The 20,083-nt window shown below is 36.9% G+C and overlaps 1 protein-coding gene across 6 annotated transcripts in view; it reads right to left on the bottom strand.

Annotated features, from left to right (window-relative positions):
- Positions 1-20,083, bottom strand: part of VTI1A (vesicle transport through interaction with t-SNAREs 1A) — a 280,750-nt gene that overhangs the window by 249,722 nt on the left and 10,945 nt on the right. For all 6 annotated transcript variants that reach the window (XM_027460600.3, XM_027460601.3, XM_021268815.4 and 3 more), the window contains exon 3: positions 18,416-18,526. In XM_027460600.3, the coding sequence (XP_027316401.1) occupies positions 18,416-18,526 (111 nt within the window). The remainder of the gene's footprint in view (positions 1-18,415; positions 18,527-20,083) is intronic.

The raw sequence follows: 20,083 nt of genomic DNA, 5'->3' as shown, positions 1-20,083 counted from the left end.
ATTTTGCTCCATTTTACATCTTATTTCACTTTGACCCTTAGTTACTGTCCCCAGACAGAACATAAGCCTAATAAAACTACAAAAACAAGACCATTATTTAACCTTTGTTCCCAAAGTTGGAACTTGTGGAACAAGCCCCCTGTTGGCAGACCATGACTTCGACCAGCCCAAAGAACTCACTGCAATAAAACCATGATGTACAAATATGCCATGTCACACATTCACAGGACAGAAACTTTGTAGGCTTGGGAATGAGCCTTCCTTATGGGATCAAGCAGGAAAGAAATTGGGTCAGAACAAAAAGCTCTGACTTGGCCACAAACTCCTGAAAGAACAGCTAAGGGCACCAGATGCCACTTTCCTTCTCCGAGGCACATTCTTTGTCTCCAAGTTCTGTCCACCGTGGAAGTCTTCAGAGAAAAACTACCTGCTTTAGACCTCATATGTAAAGAAGTAAGATCCATGTTTCAGATATGCATTGATTACTTCCAAATGTCTCTAAACATTAATGTATTTCCTCTCACTTTCCTACTGTTTGCCAACCCTCTATGACCTGAGCAATAAGATCCATCCGCTGTCCAGTTGAGCACCCACTCAAAGGGCCAACACCGCTGTCAAACCTTGCCAGACTTTCTGCCAAGTTTGCTACCAGAACGGGGGGAAGTACTGTGCTCTGTAATGAGGAGGGAGAAATGGTAAGAGGGACAACTGTCTCCTTTTAACAATCTTGTTTCTAGCTGAGGAGGTGGAAGTCTGAGCAGCTTTCCTTCCACTCCCAGCCATCTGTTATAAAACATAATAAAGGACAGTTCTGCATCAGCAATTACTACTGATGAAACCAAAGCGCTCTGCCGCAATCTCTAAAACAGGATGCCTAATTTTATCAGCCTACAGAGGAACTTACTCTTTCTCAGAACTACGGACTCAGAGCAATCCGCATTCCTCAGTTCAGCCCCCTCCTCAACCTTTTCCCCAATACGCAGCATGTTTTGTGCCGGTGATCTCCCCTGATTTTAACACTGTTATCTATGTTTGGAGGGGGGGGAGAGGGGAAAGCTGACCTCATGCAGCATTTTACTGGGAAAGCCTAGATGTCAGAGGGCACTTGTACAAATACCACAAAAATAAAACTACGGAAAATAAAACAGAGAAAAAAAAATCCACAACCCAAAACACAATAGAAACAACACTTTGTGTTCCTATTTTAAGTGCCTCTCTCAATGCTATATGCATAGCAGCTAAAGGCAAGCTGGAAACCAGCCAGGTCCTGGCTGCCAGCAAAAATTTTGTCACCTCCTTTGAACATCTGAAGTATGTTTACCCAATAGATTTCATTAAATTACACTTCCATTAGGAAGCATACAATGTTGATACTCATCTCAAAGATAAAAGGGATCGCTAAGAGGCATGTCATCCTGCTCCCCAGCTGATTGCTATTTCTGGGCCAATCAAGGAAAGGAGCCAGAACAATACTTAGTTAAAAAAATGCAGCATCTCCCCAGGGACTACATACTAAGAGACTGCAGCTCCATTATCAAAATGAGCATATCATTAATGACAATACACATACAGTGCGTTATTTTAATACAACTCATACACAACAAACAAGCTGTATTTGGGTCATTAGCTGAATTTGTAAAGCAGTATTTCCAAGGGTTAGAAACTCCTTATTGAGATAGGAAGTTATAGGCTGGGGGTGGGGGGGAACAAATATTTCATATGATCCCAAAATACAGTGAATAGAATAACACTGTGTGGTTTGAAGTGCATTGTAGTAGCTAACAGAACAATAGGCTATTCAAGCATGAGTTCCCATTTTAAAGTAAAGCAGAAGTAATTTAAAACACCAGGCAGTGTTTTGCTAAGTATGTGAGGGATAATGAAAGCAAAATGTAGTTTATACTGCATGCATCACCTTTTAAATTATTATTACAGTACAGTTAAAAAAAAAAAAAAAAAAGCAAAAAAGGGGCTCAAAACAAATGTTAGAAACATTAAAACAATCTATAGAAAAAACATGCTGATTTTGAGGCAAGACACTAGGAAGGGAATGACACAAGAGACTCAAATTCACAAGTCTGCTAGGACTGTTCAGCTGTTATCCTACAGGAGGCTGAGCCTCTCCTAGTGGAGAGGAGGAGATATCTTTGTCTCTAAGCATTGGCGTTAGATGTATGATGTTTACTCTGCTTCCTAATCTCCAATTCACATAACAGCAATAAAGGCATGAGGACAAAACCAAAACCATACTAATTAAAAACTGAAGTAATAGGAAAGGGCTGGGAGGGGATAGCTCTTCACAGCCAGGCTCTACCCAGTCCTTTTGCAGCAATCTGATTATTAATCTCTAAAAACACTCCTTGCTCAGTATTCTGCAATCTAGACTTCAGCCAATCTCTTTCAAGATACAGAAAACCTTTCGGTTTAGCCATATTTGACATACAATATGAACTCCAATTATCCATCTTTTTGCAATTAATCATCTCACAATTACATTTCCTGCACTTATAAGCATCCAGCTGGGAACTGAGTTTTAATCTAGGAAATAAAAAAAAAAAAAAAGAAAGATTCAGGTTTCTAACAAATTACTTCTAATTAACCAGAACCTTTTCTAGTCATTCCAACCTAAAGACGCCTACAGCAAATGAAAGAATTTATTGTTTGCATTCCTAATGATATTTTAAAATTTCATTTCAATTTCCCCAATGAGTAACTTTCAGGAAACTCACTGCATTTATATTTACTTAAACAAACATGTTGTTAAGAGGGAAACACATAACAACAACAACTATCCTAAGGGAAGAAAAAGAGAGCTGGGATTATAACACCGAGCAGAAAAGCTGCTAAATAAAAATAAGGAACCAGCATGGAAATTTCCAGAAGTACGCTGTAGTTATCCCCGCCCAGACCCTGCAGAGTTATGGGGAATCTCAAAATTGCGTTCCCAAATAATGGTTTAGAAATGAAAGGTGCATATAATTTTCAGAACAAAACACTCAGTTCTGCTGATGCGAGGCGGCAATTTATAGACAATATAAAGGAAGTGTATTAAATGAACCCACCTAGTTAGATAACTCAGGAAACTCAGTCAGTGGTGGTTAAAGAGCACATGAAAGAGCTTTGTCCCACAACTTTCCCTGATTTCCCCAGGGAAAGATTTGGAATAAGACCCACGCAAAGCATGCTTACTGCCCGATTGGGAACTGCTTAGTATCACAGGGAGGTAACACAAGGTAAGTATCAAATATAACAGTTTCATTTACATTAAGTCTTATCAATTTTCTCCAACTGCTTTAAAAAGTCAATGCAACCATCTGACAGAATATGATTGTTGCAAAGTAGAGTATACCTTTCATGTTCTTTGGACAGTCAAATACCAGAGGGTTTTCTGTCAATTATGCAATATCACAGATGTACATCCCAAATCTGTCCATCTAACTTACAAAAAGAAAACACTATACAGCAGAAAAATATCTTGTGAACTATCCTTAAGTAATACATAATATATAAGTCAGTCTAACTGCAGAAATATTTCTGCTCAAAAGGCTGGTGTTCATTAATAAGCTACCAAAGTTTCCACAACACAAAATAGGACTGCATTAATTAGCTGATTGATTCAATACCAAGTTAGAGTAGTTAATTATTCTGGAAAAGAATTATTTTTAATACACCTGAAGCCTTCCAAATCTATTAAATTTTATATGCCTTCACCAGCTTCCCATTACTTTGAGTTTCATTAACTTCCTCTGTAGGCACTTAGAGAACACCGAAACAGTTGGTGTAGTTTTGTTTTTCTTTATAACACAGAGGGCCAATTGTGACCATAGACATCCGTTAACTCATTTAAAATAAAGGAAAAACAAACAAACAAAAAAAAACTGATAGTAACTTCCTCCACCGCTAGTAAGATGAATCAAGTTCTAATCCCTGCCACAGCAGCAACAGCTTTAACTCCAACAACTCCGTGTCACGAGGCAATTAACACCAACCTCCACATCCGAGCTTCTCCTTAACTTCTCTGTCTCACATGCACACACACAGAGTACAGGGCATTCAATAAGGTGCAAGGAAAGGGTGGATCATCCTTGCTGAGACGCTCAGGCATGTCTTTAGCCGTTTTCAATATTTAGCCAATATTCAAAGCACTCTGAATCCCTCCCTCCTGAGAGCTGGGTTCAACTTCCCAAGATATCCACCAGAGCAATTCCAACCTACCAGTCCTTTTCCAATAGTGATAAAGGAAGACCCGCTAGAAGAAGCAACAGGAACATTATGGAGAAGTTCATCTCAGTCGTGAAATCACCAAAAGCCAGAACAAAAACCTATTACAGTGTGAAGTGCAACAAGATTTTCTTCCTCATGCCCCTCACGAGGTTGAAATGTGAAACTGGGAGACAGCTGAGACAGGTTACAGAATTCTGTGGGATCTCTGCTCACAGCTGTGAGGATTCAAGTCATCACTGCCATGCTGGTAGCAGGGCAAGATAGTCCATCTTTCAGCATGTGCTCTAAGTAAGAGCTAAGGAATCCCACCAGAGGCCCCCAGTGCTGGTGCACAAAAGACCACGTACTGCTCGCCCAGGCACCAGGTAGGCGAGCCTAGGTGTGAGGTATAAAAACATTACTCGAACAGTTTGGATCAGGCAGTTTTAGGACTTAAAGACAGAGGGCAGAGAACTCAGAGGTCACTTGAGACACCTGGCCCAGCTGTGCGGCTCCCAGCACCAACAGGTTCAGGTCAGCAATTTTTTAGGGCATGGGTCGACAGCTGAGCAGGGCTGGGCCATGGGAGCTGCAGACATCTTACAGCATTGCTGGGGCAGGAACTGATAGCCTCAGGGTTGAAATGGGGTCCTGGGCCATGAGCAGAACCTTCCTGGGGTTGAAATAGGGTCCTGGGGGTAGGCTACCTGGGGCTGTGAAAGGTTATTGGTGCCCTCCAGGCCCTGACACCTAAAGCTGTGGCTAACCTCAGCACAGCGTGATCCTAACCATGGCTCACAGAGGTTGCCAAAAGAGGCAAACAGACAACACACATTGGCTTCACGTCACCACTGAGGAGACCAGGAACACGCAGGTTAAAGATATTTTGCGTACAAAGTAACCCTGATCCGTGTTAAAGGCAAGGCCATGTGTTTGTTGTAATAATAAACTGCTCCAACATTTTAAAAATAGTTTTACTGTTTTACTGCCCTGGAGTTACCCTTACAAGCCCTGAACCATTGGCAAGTCAGAAATGAACAGGTGATGTAACAGCAAGATTCAGAAGATACCAGATGAACATGAAAAATAAAAAGAATTAGAAGAAAAAACAACCCTCTCAGCTGCAGTCATTTAAGTAGGAACACCACAGAGAAAAGCTCTTAAGTGCAAATCTTTCTTATTGCAGTGTTACTTTCAGTGGCACATGAAACGGCAATGATAACAGGCTCAAAAAAAAAACTTTGAAAATAAAGTTAAAAGATACATGTAACTTAAAACTAACATCTTTTCCTACACAGAAAGGTTAAATTGTGGGGTTGACATTTGCATTTGTTACGTTGTCAACGTTTCCTGCCTATCAGCCTATGTACAAACAATATCTAAAGATGTCATCTACATATTTATACCAAAGGAGTTTATGAACAAGACCTGTCAGTATATTTTAACACCTTTCCAAAACGTCAGCTTTCATCAGGTATAAACACAACATGTTTAATTTATTAGTTTGGTTTAATATAAAAAGTTGACAATCATATGTCACCATAACTATTGATAAGGTAAATAAGGACTACGAAAACGTCAAAAAGTTATTAAAATGTTTCTCAGCTTCCTGAATCAAATTGAGCTTATTGGCTTTTCTCTGCCAATACGTGCATCATGCATTTTTCTCCATATGGCTATTTTTTAAGTGATGTGTCCAACAGTGAAGTTTGCAGACAGATCATAATTCTTGGAGAATGTGAAATTCTTTTTTGACTGTTTTGGACAGGGGAAAGTTTTTTTTTTTTTTATATTAAAAACAAAACAAAAGAAGAACAACAGAAACAAAACAAACAAACAAACAAAAACACCACTTGTTCATCTGTATTTAAACATAAACCAAAGATTTCTTCTTCTGAAGTGATCTAGAGTATATGAAGCCTGCACACAAGAAGGCACAAGAAACTTTCAGTACAACTCTGCAGTTCAGCAAAGCAATGCATTTATTTTCACTTCCTGCAGTAGGCATTTGATTCAATTGCCTTGGGAGGAATGCTACTGTCATGTTCCCCCTTTTTTGTTTATAATGTCAGAAGGACAACCTTCTCCCACTTCTTCCTAGATATTGCCCTCAAAAATGTAAAAGGCAGCCTGGTCAAATTTCAAGAATTTCCCACCACCAGCACACAACCAAACAACTCATCGGTGAGGCATTCCAGTCAGATTGTCACAGCTCACAATACAGGAAAAAAAAATCTTATTTATCGGAAAACAAAGATAAACTCCATTGCATAGATTACTTCAAACACCCAAGCCAAACCCATGCCAAATTTCACTAGATACTACAAAAGAGATTAAAGGGGGTGGGGAGTACAGAGAGTGGTCTGGTAATTGACAATTTATCTCCTTGCTAGAAACAGAACATGTAATTCTTTACCAAGCTGATACTATGATTTTATAATATGGACATTGACGACTATGCATGCCATAGTCTCTTAACTATTCCATTAAAGTTAGAAGGCAGAGAAAAGGATAATGATTTCTTAGAATACGCCACACTTGCTGAACATAGTTTTCAATACTTGATTTGTATTTCCTACTGCTTAGATAACAAGAATTTCACTAATTCATGTCACTTTTGCATCAAAATGGCAGTGAGTAAAGCTGGGGACTTAGATATGGAATATCATAAGTATTAGCCACTAATTATTTGTTGATAGCATAAGTTCAATGCTGAGGATCTTTAAAGTGCATTGGATATAATGGAAAATTAAAGGTTTTGTTTTTTTGTTCAAATGACAAGTAGGTGAAAGAATTGACACATGAACCATCATAAGTGATCTTTCCATAGTAACTGAAATGAAAAGACAATTTCCAAAAATGAAAGCAGTCCAAACATACTAATAACCAGACTTCAGGCTGTAAGACCTTGTACCCTGGTTTCTTTTATTTGAAATATATGAGAAGGGGAATGGAAATTTACAAAGGCCCTGAAACTTCTACAAAAGAAGGAAGGACCTTAAAAGACATTCTTGCTCCAAAATAATACATTTAACAACATCAGAAAAGATGGTATCTTGGTGTTTTTCCACTACAGTTTCTCTGCTGTGGAGATTTAGCTTATTTCTTGACCAAACATCCTCATTTTACATAGGGTTCAAAGCTGCCTGAAACACCAGGCTTTGGTTCTGACCCTTATTTCCCCACTGTGGCTGGAGTGTGTTTGGTGCACACCCAAAACAGAGATTCCATTTTTTTTTCTCCAAAAGCAACCCTATCAATGCTCATGTGCAGTAAGTGAGGAGAATGGGGGATTCACTTCAATATCATAGCACTGCCAAACCAAACACCCCTGTACATGAAGGCCCATGTGGGTAAAAGGCAACAGCTAAGAGATTTTTTAAAGGTACAAATGGCTTGCAAACCGGTGCTAGATTGCAGAGAAGGAAACTCAGCAAGTGACCTTAGCAACCCAGTACTTTCTAGCTATGAATTAAAAGAGAAAACTCCTCAAGTTTGTCCCAGAAAGAGAAGCAGAAAAAGAAAAGCGAAACTGTGGCGGGAGAGGAACAAATTTTCCTTATTCTAAAGTTCATGCATTTTAAACTGAGATCTCTACAGGGCACAAATGCTGAGCCACCGATCCGCGCTGCTGAACACAGTATGTGTAGCCCAAGAACGGAAAAAGGGGACCTTAATAACACGTTTGAAACTGACTCCAAGTACGGGTTGGAAGAAAGATGCAGCCCAGGTGCCTTCAACTGAAATAAAGATCTAACAGGAGGACAACGTGATAGAAGGTGAGGAAAAGACAAAAGGAGCACTAAGGGCTTAAAAAGGCTAGGAAAGTGATTCAGGTTAGCAACCTCTAACTTAATCCTGACCTTTCTATAACTTTTTGTTTTGATTTAGTTGACTGAACTAACTTTGTGGGAAGCTTATACAACTGAACCACAAGAGTCTGATTTCTCCTGAAGGCTGGGCAGAAAGCAGAGGAAATAACATGGTCACGTAGGGGTACCAATAACATTGAATTACAAAACAATACACAAATGCAGTCATTACAAATCAAATACTTTTTAAATAAAAAACTTTTAAAATTATAGTTAAGCTTACCTCTACTAGTTTTACTCACATAATAATTTTAGGTAAATAGGAGCTTTTTTAAAGGATGTTAAGTACTATAAAAAAAATAAAACCTCTAGCTTCAAAGACAGATGTTAATAGAATAATCAATAATATTGAAACTAACCTATATTTCCTAAACAACACAAACAAAAATAATTAAAAGAAACACATCAACATACCAACTCCATTCTTTGCACAGTTCTTTATTTAAGTTCTTTATTTAATACTCGTTATCACAGTGCCAAAGAGCTGTACTTGTGGATGAGAAGCGCTCTTCTGCTAGGTGCTCTACAAAACAGGCATGCCTCAGTCAAAATGCTTGCAGTTACATTTCCTAAAATATCATTACAGACTTAATAAATTACTTTTCAAGTTTTGAGATAAGAGAAGTTGGTTTGGCATTAATGTCATTATTCTCTCTTACATCAAATATTAAGTACCACTTTTTTCCTGGTTGGTGATATGCCACAGCAAAGGATACAGTTTGATTGAATAATGGCTCAAAACCCTTCTACTCATGAATCAGTGTAGAGGAAGGTGCTAACTTTATAACACAGGCACATTGTCTATCTAAGGCCCAATCCAAGACCCAACAAACACAATAGGAGTCTTCCCTTTGACTTGCCAGGCTTCATACGTGAATTCCTGTTGAACAGATCGAAAGTCTGAAATTGCATTTTGGTCTTTTCCCAAATCCTACCCGTTGTGCTTCCAAGGTAAGTTGGCGAACACTATCCGTAATCATTCTAATCTTAACTTCTCTGAAAAAAAACATGTTGGACATGCCACTCAATAGCAAACATGCAGAGCCCCCATCGCACTCCCTAATATCCTTTTCTTAAGCAGCAGGCACCAAATAGCAAAAAACTGCTTTTCTTTTTTTTTCCCCCTCATAAAATCCACCAGAATCCATCAGAAATGGTTAAATTGTACTCTAGCAATGGAATATTACTCTATTCTATTACCGATCCCAGAAGTAACCTCTTTTTTTTTTTTTTTTTACTATCTTTTTATTTCTGCTCTAATGCTCATTGATCAGATCTTTAAGAAGTGAAACCTCTGCAGTAATTATTAAATATTGGAAAAGGCTTATTTTCCTGGCACAGGCACTCTAACGGCAGTTTATAAAAATCGCATGAAAAGTAAGGGAGGTGCTGTACTTGATCCACCTGTTGTAAATGGAGACAAGCATTACGTTGTCAAATGTGCAACTTATTCTTAAGTAGTCTTTGCAGGGATTTCTCCTCTAAGAACAGCAAGCTTAAACAGACTTTGTGGCCAAGAATCACTTTTTGTTGTGGTTTGTACAGCAGCTTGCAAAGGGAAACTGACTGTAGTTGGGACTGACTACTAAATGATTGCAGAATACAAATAAAAAGTTACCAAACAAAGGAACAGAGATATTCACACTTCTTCCATATGCTTCAGATAGTAAAGAACATTACAAGAGGGAAAAAAAAATAATCATTCTATTCCACTTCCAGCTGCATTTTTTGCTTTATATTCCTTCCTCACCAAGCCTTACGCCAGAAACAAGGCCACTCCACTGTTGTAAAACTCCATCTCTGTGTACCTGCGCTAGCCAATATTAAAGAACCATAAAGTTCCTTCTGTGCTCAACGCTGTTGTGTTAAAAAGAATCAATGCAGAGCACAAAACGAGAAGGTTTTATCTGGGAGAAAACAGTTTAACATTGCATGTCCTGGTTATTAAATGACGTTTTTAAATATTTGCAACTTGTAAATATTAACATGTAAATATTTAATAAGTTTAATATTTTTTCTCTGGACAAATGAAATTCTACCTACATAAGGAAATAAGATTCTGTTGAACACTGAAGGCATTAGCACAAACACCTACTTTGTTCTTGGGTTAGAGTCTGGGAAAGGGTGGCAGCAAAATTTACAATTTCAGTTAAATTCAACTGTAAGTTGCAAGAAAATAACGGCTGAATGAATGGATTGCATCATTCTCCCTAAGTATCCTTGACACTGTGAAGTTCATACTTAGATGTTTATACTTCACAAATGCTTTTCAATCCACTACAGGAGATTTCTGAGAGAAAAACAAAACAAACAAAATACAAATACAAAACAAAAGCAATTTAACTTATACTTGTTTCTATCACATTGAACTTTATGTGCCATTTTTGGAAACTCGAGATTAGCAAAATAAAACTATGTAACATGTGGCAACTTCAATTTCTTGTAAAATACACAAAAGTTAACATACAACATCACTAAAGCAGCACCCTGTAAATCATCAGAAAGAATAGGAGAACACATCTATCACTTTCTTCATTTCCCTTATTAAGAAATTTAGAATACGTTTGCATTTACAGCAATTGTTAACTGTCACAGAAGAATTTTTACTATGTATTATCATAAATCTGCTATTCTATGGTAAAGGTTTTCAGCAAAAAATAAGGTAACTAAAATATTATTTGTACTAGCTGAATATAATGAATGCCACTATTTGTAACGTTTGACAGCTATTTGACACCCTGACATACAATATATTTGGTCATGCAAAGAGATTTTTTCATACTCTAATATTTGCCTATGATGCAATAGGAATTTCAACAAGCATTCAATATGTAATGATCATATAAAAATTTCCCCTTGAATTTCGACTGAGAAAATATCAAGATGAAGAACAAACCTCTTGAAGTTGGGTAGAAATAGCTACTTTTAACAGCACTGCCTATGTTTCAAGTTTCATTTTGTGAAAGCAACAGAACCCAGCATGCAGCCAAAATATAAAAAAAAATAAAAAAAATAAAAAAAAATTAGCCATTAGCCATTTGTTAACCAAACTAATTTTTGACATAGGACAGCTAATCAGTTACCAACAGAAAGTTCACCATTTACCAGACTGCTACTTCACCATAAAGGAAAGCTGGCTTTGACCATGGCAATTAGTATCCTCATGTTTCAAACACTAAATTCTATTTTCACATTAATTTTTAAAACTATGTGGCTTTAACTTAAAATAAACTGTACATCAAAAGAATGGAAAATAAACAGCCAGGAACACAATTTGACGAATTGGATTTATTTAGTTTATTTAGCTAAACAGGGTCCATTGGATCTCTTTAATAGGCTGACAGTTGCACTGGGCTGGTTAATAAAACATTCAACACAGTATCTTCAGCCAATATAGAAATGCAAATCCCACCAGAAATATTTTATTCATGAAACAGTAATTTCAGTTACTACCAAAGAAAAAAAAAAAAAAGAAAAAAAAAAAAAAGAAAAAAAAGGAAAAAAAAAGAAACGTAAGAAGAAAAAAAGGACTTGCTTTGCAAACAAACAGTGCCATCTAGTGTCAGTCCTTGAACAAACAAACCAAGAAATCCGAGGTCTGTAACTAAGCTTTCCAGTGTCAAAACGCTACCTTCTCCCTGTTTTTTCCTTTATCAGTAGCACGTCTTTCCCCACTTTGCAGTCAAACACAAATTAGCCTCTCTCTAGTCAGACAAAATAAAATTAAAAAAAAAAAAAAAAAAAAGTGAATCATGATAAGGAACTTGAGTGTAGTTCTAAACCAAAAAGTAAGCATGTTAAAATTATGTGTTTTTTTGTTTTTGTTTTTTTGGTTTTTTTTTTTGCTCAGCTTATCAGCTGCTTTTTCCTGAAATCTTTATGTTTAACTCATGATAGCAACCAAATCAAAATTCTATTTATATGAGTGCAGGTGAGGCAATATGATGACAGGAGAGTGAGATATGCTCTCTGCTGCTTTATTCATCATCACAACCGCCCGCTGCGTTCCAATTGCAGAGTCTTTATTACTGCTGCTATCAAAAGCAGGACAACGACAGCTTGCTGCTTTTTACATGGCAGGTAGGGGAGTATCACTTGACTAATATACAAAATCACTCAGAAAGAGGGTAACATTAAAGCCTTCCTCCTTCTCCCTGCCCAAAAAAAAGCAGAATTCATCCTCTTCTATATAAGAACTCACCTCACTCTCCAGCTGGCTATAAGTAATTTTGAGCAGATATATTGCTCCTTCCAACATTGGCAAGGAAGACCAGCACTCAGATTTAATATTACTACTTTGAGAAGTGGAAGTTCTGACATAAGAACAAATTATGTGGTAAACAGAGAAATGATCCTTCTTTACCTGGAGAAGGCTGATGAGGGTTGGCATCCATACATGCCTAAAGACTGCCAGGTGAGAAAGCGTGCTTAGTGAAGAAGGAATATGTTGCTATACCAGAGCTGACATCATCCTGAATTTATATTACATGCCTTAAAATATATTTTACTGAAGGATTTCATTCTGCTGTAGACCAATTTTTGGCTTCGTTTAATTAAAATTTTTTTTTGTGTGTCAAAGGAGAAAGGAAAGAAAGGCATGAATGTCTCCAGTGCATTGTGAGTCAATATGCTTTTCATACATAGCCCCCAGCCAAACACGGAACTACCAGACTCACCAAACTATTTTCTGAAAGTGCCTTTATTTGTAATCTCCGGGCCAACACTATTGTTCCACAAACTGCTTTTTCATAAAATCACGTGCAACATCTCCACCACAACAGTCCCTAAGTTGCTTAGAACCAACAAACTACGTACCACAAAGCTTGCCAGTCTCATCACCACACATAAACCGAGAAGCAACATCTCTGGAGAGAGCTCTACAAAAGTTCCTAGGAGCATCAAGGGGAAGTTAGTTGAGAGAAGAATCTGGTTAAGGAATTAACTTTACAGACAATTAAAATTTGCTGCTTAGTTGACTTTATCCAGTAATATATCTTCACAAATCGTCTTCTGAGATGCACCTTACTGGTCAAACATGGGAGGGTTCTTTGTAAAGCATACCTACAAGTATTGTATTAAAAACCCAGGAAGTAAGGTGTGCTTCACTAGTCTGGCCTCTCAGGAATCTCAGGTAAATTGATCTAACCCCTTAGGTTAATTATAAATCAACCATGTTAACTCCTGTCTTTCACGTTTTCCTCTAAGGAAAAGCATGTCATCACGAGTAAATTTCAAGCTGAAATAAAATTCCTCCCCTCTCTGCTCTTCCACATGAAATTAAATATATTCTGAAGATGTAAATAAATGAAGGTAAGTTTTCTTCATGGAATCTAATTTATTGCATCTCTTAATCTTTCATTAAAAGCTCAGTCTAAGCCTTGAAAATTATAAATAAATAAATAATTTTCTAATAAGTATTCTATCCTGCCTCATTTTTTTTCCTATTTAAAGCAGCAGTAGTGTAATAGCAAAATGTCAAATAATCCCTCCACCTTCTTCCACCACAAACCCACCGAGGTGGGGAACAGAAGTGAAAACAAACTGAAGACAACATGGAATTTTCCTCTACAGAGGAGAAGTTAGCACAATGCTCAGCAGCAGCCAAGTAGGCAAAGCAGCTCAAACTGGAAACCTAAGGAAGATGCTGGTGATAAAAATGCAAGTCTCTAAATCATGTTTTGACAAGCATCTTTCATTATGCTTATAGCCTTATGATTATTTGTCTGGGTAGGTGACAGAACCTGAAATAAGGGCGGTGGTGTTGGCAAAAAGAAGCCAGCGTGTGACTGGCACAATTGTAGCTGTTCTTCAGGTCAGCTCCTGGACTCAGGTGGTAACTCAGAGCCCCACAAAAGACCTAGCTTTATCTAATGAAATTCCATTGCTTATCTCCTTAAATGTTTTGAAAGCTTAACAGTAGCTGTCATTTTAACTATTATATTAAACAGAACCTGTGGGATTTATGCAATATGAATATGTATCTTCACTATTTACTGAACTGAAGCTAAATGCCAAAAACATATCAAATTTGTCCAGTTTCATACAGTATATTCATGGCTTCTCCTTCTCTTTTTTGATCCTAAATTGAAGGTCAGAATTACTAAAAACAGTAGCAATTCTGAATCTTTATCAGGAACGAGTACTGCTTCATAGACTGATAACAAATGCTACCCTCAAATTTTACCTTTGGGCTACCATGATAGAACAGAACAGTTCTTACACCTCCTCTGTTTGATGGCCATTTTTCTTACAGAATATCCTATCCTACTTTCAGCACTGATTGTGTGGTAATCATGTTTTATAATACATATATTAATACATAATATAGTCTTACTGTGTACTTAGATTACCTATCTATTGAATGCCTCATACTTCAACTGTGAGCTTCATGTAAGCATAGATTTGCTGTTAAGATAGTTACAGTTTCAGGCAAATTGGGATAAATTCAGATCAAAGTGCATTAACAAAATCTGGACAGCCTTTTAACCACTGTATATTTCCAGTGTTTAAAGATCACTGGCTATATCACTGGAGTTAATGCCTGTTTGAAAAAATAAATCCATTTAATTAAAAAGTTGCAATAAAATATAGGCATTTGTTTGCATTTATAACTTACATTGTGCAGTCAGTTACCATGGACATTCTACATGTGGAATAATTGAGAAAAAAATATTTACAAGCTTAAACTACACGATGATGCCTTTGCAGGTGCAGAAAAAAAAAATAAAAAAAATAAAAAGAAAAAGATGCTCATAGGAATCTTGGCCTGAATTTCAGAAACTCTTTAGTAGGTGGTCCAAAAACTTTAATGAACTCAGAAAGCACAAGTACGTGGTCTGCAACTCCACTCGGGGCCACAAGATAGAGCTATTACTGCAGCCTCTGCAACCCAGCAAACCTGCCCTGTGCACAAACCCGAGAGCCACCAAAGGTTTGGGACTACACTTTTCAATACTTATCAGTACCCATGGTGCTGATACATATTATTGAAAATAAGATAATCTAATTAAGGTTAAAACAAACAAACAAACAAACAACAACAACAACAACAACAAAAACAAACAAAAAAAAAACACAGCAACACATAAGCTTTAAAAAACAGTTTAATTCTGTTTTGATAGATGTTAATCAGGCATAGTAAGCAATTCTGAAACTTGGCCTTTTGATATGTATACAGTTTTTGTTTTGTTTTGTTTTGTTTTTGCAAAGTATCACTTCATTCTTGCCCTCTTCTTATGCTTCTCCCAAGGCATCTGGAACTCTGCCAGGCAGCAAGTTGGTGTGACCTGACACAGCCAAATCAGAACTGCTTGCTACATGCACGGATCCTTCCCAAGGAAGGCTGCACAGCCCAGATGCAAGTATCAGAAATGTCTAGCTTCAGCTGAGGTGGAATGCATTCATTGTTAAATTTTCCCCCTACATAATCACAGTGCTCTGGTATCTGAGTACTTTTATTGACAAAATTGAGCTATCCTTTTATTCATTACCACTGTTCCTCTCCAACAGGGAAGAACAAGATGGAGCAAGGTAGTTTTTTTCTCCTCTAATATCATTTAATGCAGTTAGTTGGTAACCAGTTACCCATGTGGGATACAGTGCATGGAAGTCATTGCCTCCAGACATACCTCTGGACTGCAGACTACTGATGAGTAATTGTGTGCATGACTCAAGATAACGAGGCTTAGCAATGAGGGGAAATAAATTTCTATTAGCAACTTTTTCCTACTTGATCAGAAAACTAACTAGAGACAGATAAGTGATTTTTGAACTTTTCAAAGCATAGCTCAACTAAGCTTAAATCCGTATTTTTCAGAATATACTTCTGGCATGGTAGCATGCATGAAACTAACCACATCATTCAAGTAAAGCGTGGACAGTGCACGTACCTCACATTTACTTCTCCTAACTTTTAAATATGTTATTGTGCTGCTGTTCTCCATAACTTCTTGGGTATTGGCAAATTTGCAAGATGTTAAAGGCATACAAAGAACCACAAAAACATAAGTCTTATTCCTTATGATGAATATAAAGGTTCCAGTTCCAGATCTACATTCACTTCTTGTCTGAAATATACATGTAGAACTTGTTTTAAAAGAATATATAATGATTTATGTAATTCTTGCAATTCATTTCACAGAGATTATTTCTTTAAATGAAACACACACTTCAAGATGATTGAGAAATGTCCTGTCTTCAGCACACATGTGCTTTACACAGGAAGAAAGGCCAAGCCAAATACAATGCAATCCAGCTGAGATTCCAACCCGTTTATAAAGAACGTCACAAAACTGCAAACTCACATCTGCCTGCCTTTTGGAAGAGCTGAGAACCTTGAGCAGCAAACCTGTAAGCTGATCCTAACCCAAAACTGCCAGTATCATTCCCAGTTAAAGATTTCCCTTCATCGAAAAAAGCAAATTCATTTTAGAAACACTATGATCTGCTTTCTCTAAAGGTCTGCTAAAGCTCTTAAAAAATCTCTTACAATCAAACAGGTCACAACTCACTCAGGACAACATTCAGACAGAACGCACAAAAGCACTTTAATTTCAGCAAACATTTTCAACTTCCTGCCTTCAATGGCCCTCCAGCCAGAGCAGTTTAAAGAGTCAAAATAACATTTCCTTTCCTTCCTCCTCTTCTTCTTTGAACTCACAATTGAATCATTTTGTTATACAGTTTCCAACAAGTTGTTATTTGACTGGACAGTAGGACAAAAAGATTCTCAAACCTACACATACAAACTTAGAAGATGTGTTAGTATTTAGAAATTGGGATTATGCAGGAAATTTAATCATAACAGCATTCTATTTTCTATACAACTAATTTTTTTCCAGGCACAACCATTGGCTTGTCCCCTCCTCCCCAGTATTTTGCTTCATTATTCACTCCACTTTCTTCCCTTGATCTTTTGCTGAATGCCATCCTTGGATTTAGGGACTTTTTTCCCATTCTTATAATTTATTCCTTCCTCTTTCTTATGCCATTTTTTGCTTCCTCACTCTGAGCAACTACTTACCTTCTTCCAATCACAAGTCCTAGTGATCTGACACATTTCTTCCACACATGCTCATTTCTCCTCTTCTGAACTCTCCCATTCCCTATTGCTTGGGAGTACAGAAGTGCCAGCTCCTTTCTTCTGGCAGCATGGAGAAATTGGCCAGCAAAAAGTGTGCTGACAGGGAATTCTCCTACACCTGAGGAGGTAAACAGCATTCACTCCTGGACAAGAAATTGCTCTCTTTTGGAAGCCACTGTTTACTCAATAAGACCATATACACTTCCTACAGGGGAACAGCATGAAATCATCTAAAATTTTGATGCAAGTCTTTTTATCCTAACATTCCTTAAACTTTACAGAATTGCAGACATCTTCCTGCTAATACATTTTTGTGCAACTCTTCAACTTGGCAGAAGCACAGAGGAGTGACAGTCAGCTGGATTTCCTGGCTGCAGGTACAAACATTGACTCCCCTCCCCTGTAGGGATAAACTGCTGCCAGCAACCGGAGAAAATTCACAGTTCTCTAGTGAATGGAAAACACTGCCAACAGTTATTTCTTTCTCCCCACCCTGGAGGAACTGAGCTGCTGCCAATTAACAAAGCATTTTCCTACACTTTGCAATCCCTTTGAACTTTTTCAGGACTTTAGAGAAAACGGTTTTGTCTCTATGTAAATCTATTCAATGCAAATCCTAGTCACAAAAAAGGACTGATAACTGTAGCAGAAAACCCTAGACAAGGGAATCTTGTTAATTCGCGTCCATTACTTGAAAAAATGTAGTATTTTTCACAGATTTTTCCAAAACCGAGAAGAATCTAGGTGGAATGGAAAAGAAATAACAGAGACTAAGAAAAGAAATGCATAGGAGATAAATCATATTCAAAAATTCCATGGATTGGAGATTACACTGCTTTTCATGTTACTGCCCACATTGCAACAAGCTGAATTAAATGAATTGTTATTTACCACGAAGAGTATACTTATGTTACATTTTTAGTATTAATTTTAACATTCTACCAATCTTTCCTTGAGAACTAAGGTTACCAGCTCTTATTCCAACAGCATAAACACTCCCAATGTTTAATGTCACAGAAACAAACCAGATCTGGGACAAAGGGGCAGAAGGCTACCGACTCAAGTTGAGAATGCTACAAAAATAAAAGCTTATCTTTCCCAGTTTTTATCTGACCACAAATACAGAAAAATACATGCAGAACTTCTCTCTCACAGTAATCAAAAACACAGACTGAGTTGCCTGAATAACTGATTACGTTTAAAAAAAAAATCTCATGGATGCCATCTTATTTTAACATGTGATATGTTAAAAACTCACGAAATCAGCTTCAAGTTTTCCCATTTCTTGTTTGTAGCTTCTCATTCGACTGCTGTACATTCCCCGACTTTGAGGTGGGATCTCTCGAACTTCAAGCTCCATCTGCTCAAGCTAGCAAGTAAAAATAAGGAAGAGACATGTAAATCAAAGGGATAATTAAAGCAAGGATAAATTTCTAGTGAGAGTTCCAACCCATGGCAGGCAGGTTGGAACCAGATGATCTTTAAGATTCCTTCCAACCCAAATCATTCTATGATTCTATGATTTACCTAAATATTCACAAATACAAAGAAATATTGTTTCTTTAACAAGAAATATAGTCTATCTTGCAATATAGAGACAAGTTATCAAAATCTTTGCACAGCCTTAAGTCAGCAAACAAATGAAAAAATTAATATTATTAATGCTTAGAAAAAAAATATTCTATTCAAACCTTTTTGGATTTCAGTGCCAAATGTGATGAATACTTTTACGAGCATTATTCAGAAGATAGCCTACCTACACATAGATGTGTGGTTTTGGAAACCTTTGGATGCAAAAGGTATTTTATTTATTTTTGGATAAACACAAACATATATATATATATATATATAAATATATATGTGTGTGTATATATACACATATTTTGTAAATATATTACACATATATGTGTATATACATACCCCCACATATATATAACACATATATAAATGCTAAAATTTCATTTACCAATCGATTATTTGTTTAATAAAATAATTCTTGTACTACTATGCTTAGCCAGCAGAATTAGTAAATAGCCTGAGCTTTCTCAACTGGCTGCTTAAATCTACATCCCAAATCTGCGTGCAGGTATATTATATAACTGAATTTTAGAATTATAATGAGAATATTGTTAAATACAGTTGAATGCATAAAATATCAGAGAATTTATTTTTCAAACACTTTTGCTATTTATTCTTTCCATGTAGAACTTTAAGGGGCCTGAAATACAAGAATATGGCACGGAATTACAGAAAATCAGGAATTATAAACCAGCCTGCTAATTACCTGACTGCTGGGTCAAGGAACCTCCTTTACACTATGCTAGCTGTTCAGGAATTCTGTTTTGCACAGCTGAAGAATACCTTACTCACTTTTTAAAATATTTCTGACTTACTTTAAAAAGATAAAAGAATACCTCTCCTTGGTTGCTGTAGGTACCTGAAACAATATTTACTTACCTCCTACTGAGCTCAGCTGAGCAATACAGCACCAGAACAGAAATGCCTGTCAATTAGGATCCCAAGCTGCTGTTTAAGGGTCTTCACAAGGGACAGTTATAGTTTATTCCTATATAATCACTTGCTTATACTTTGAAATTTCATCTTCATATGATAAGAAAAGCATCTGAATGTAATCAATTGAATTACCAGATACTCAAAAGTCATTCAGCCTGATCTATTTTGATTATACAAAATGGTTTTTAATAATGAACTGTAAAGCAGACTTTAATGAAATAGTCAGTAATGAATTAAAATGTACAAAGCTATTTCTAGTTCTACCCAGTTCTTTCACTCAGGCATAACTTTCCAAAGGGGTACTATAAATTAAACTGATAGCTAGAGTTAATGGTTTATTTCTTATCATTTCACATCAGTATATTTGATCTCAAACGTTCCATAAGCATAGAAAACATTCCTCTTTCATCTA

This window comes from Anas platyrhynchos, chromosome 6 (genome assembly GCF_047663525.1).
Source record: "Anas platyrhynchos isolate ZD024472 breed Pekin duck chromosome 6, IASCAAS_PekinDuck_T2T, whole genome shotgun sequence".
NCBI classification, from domain to species: domain Eukaryota; kingdom Metazoa; phylum Chordata; class Aves; order Anseriformes; family Anatidae; genus Anas; species Anas platyrhynchos.
This window is presented reverse-complemented; position numbering and strand designations above follow the sequence as displayed.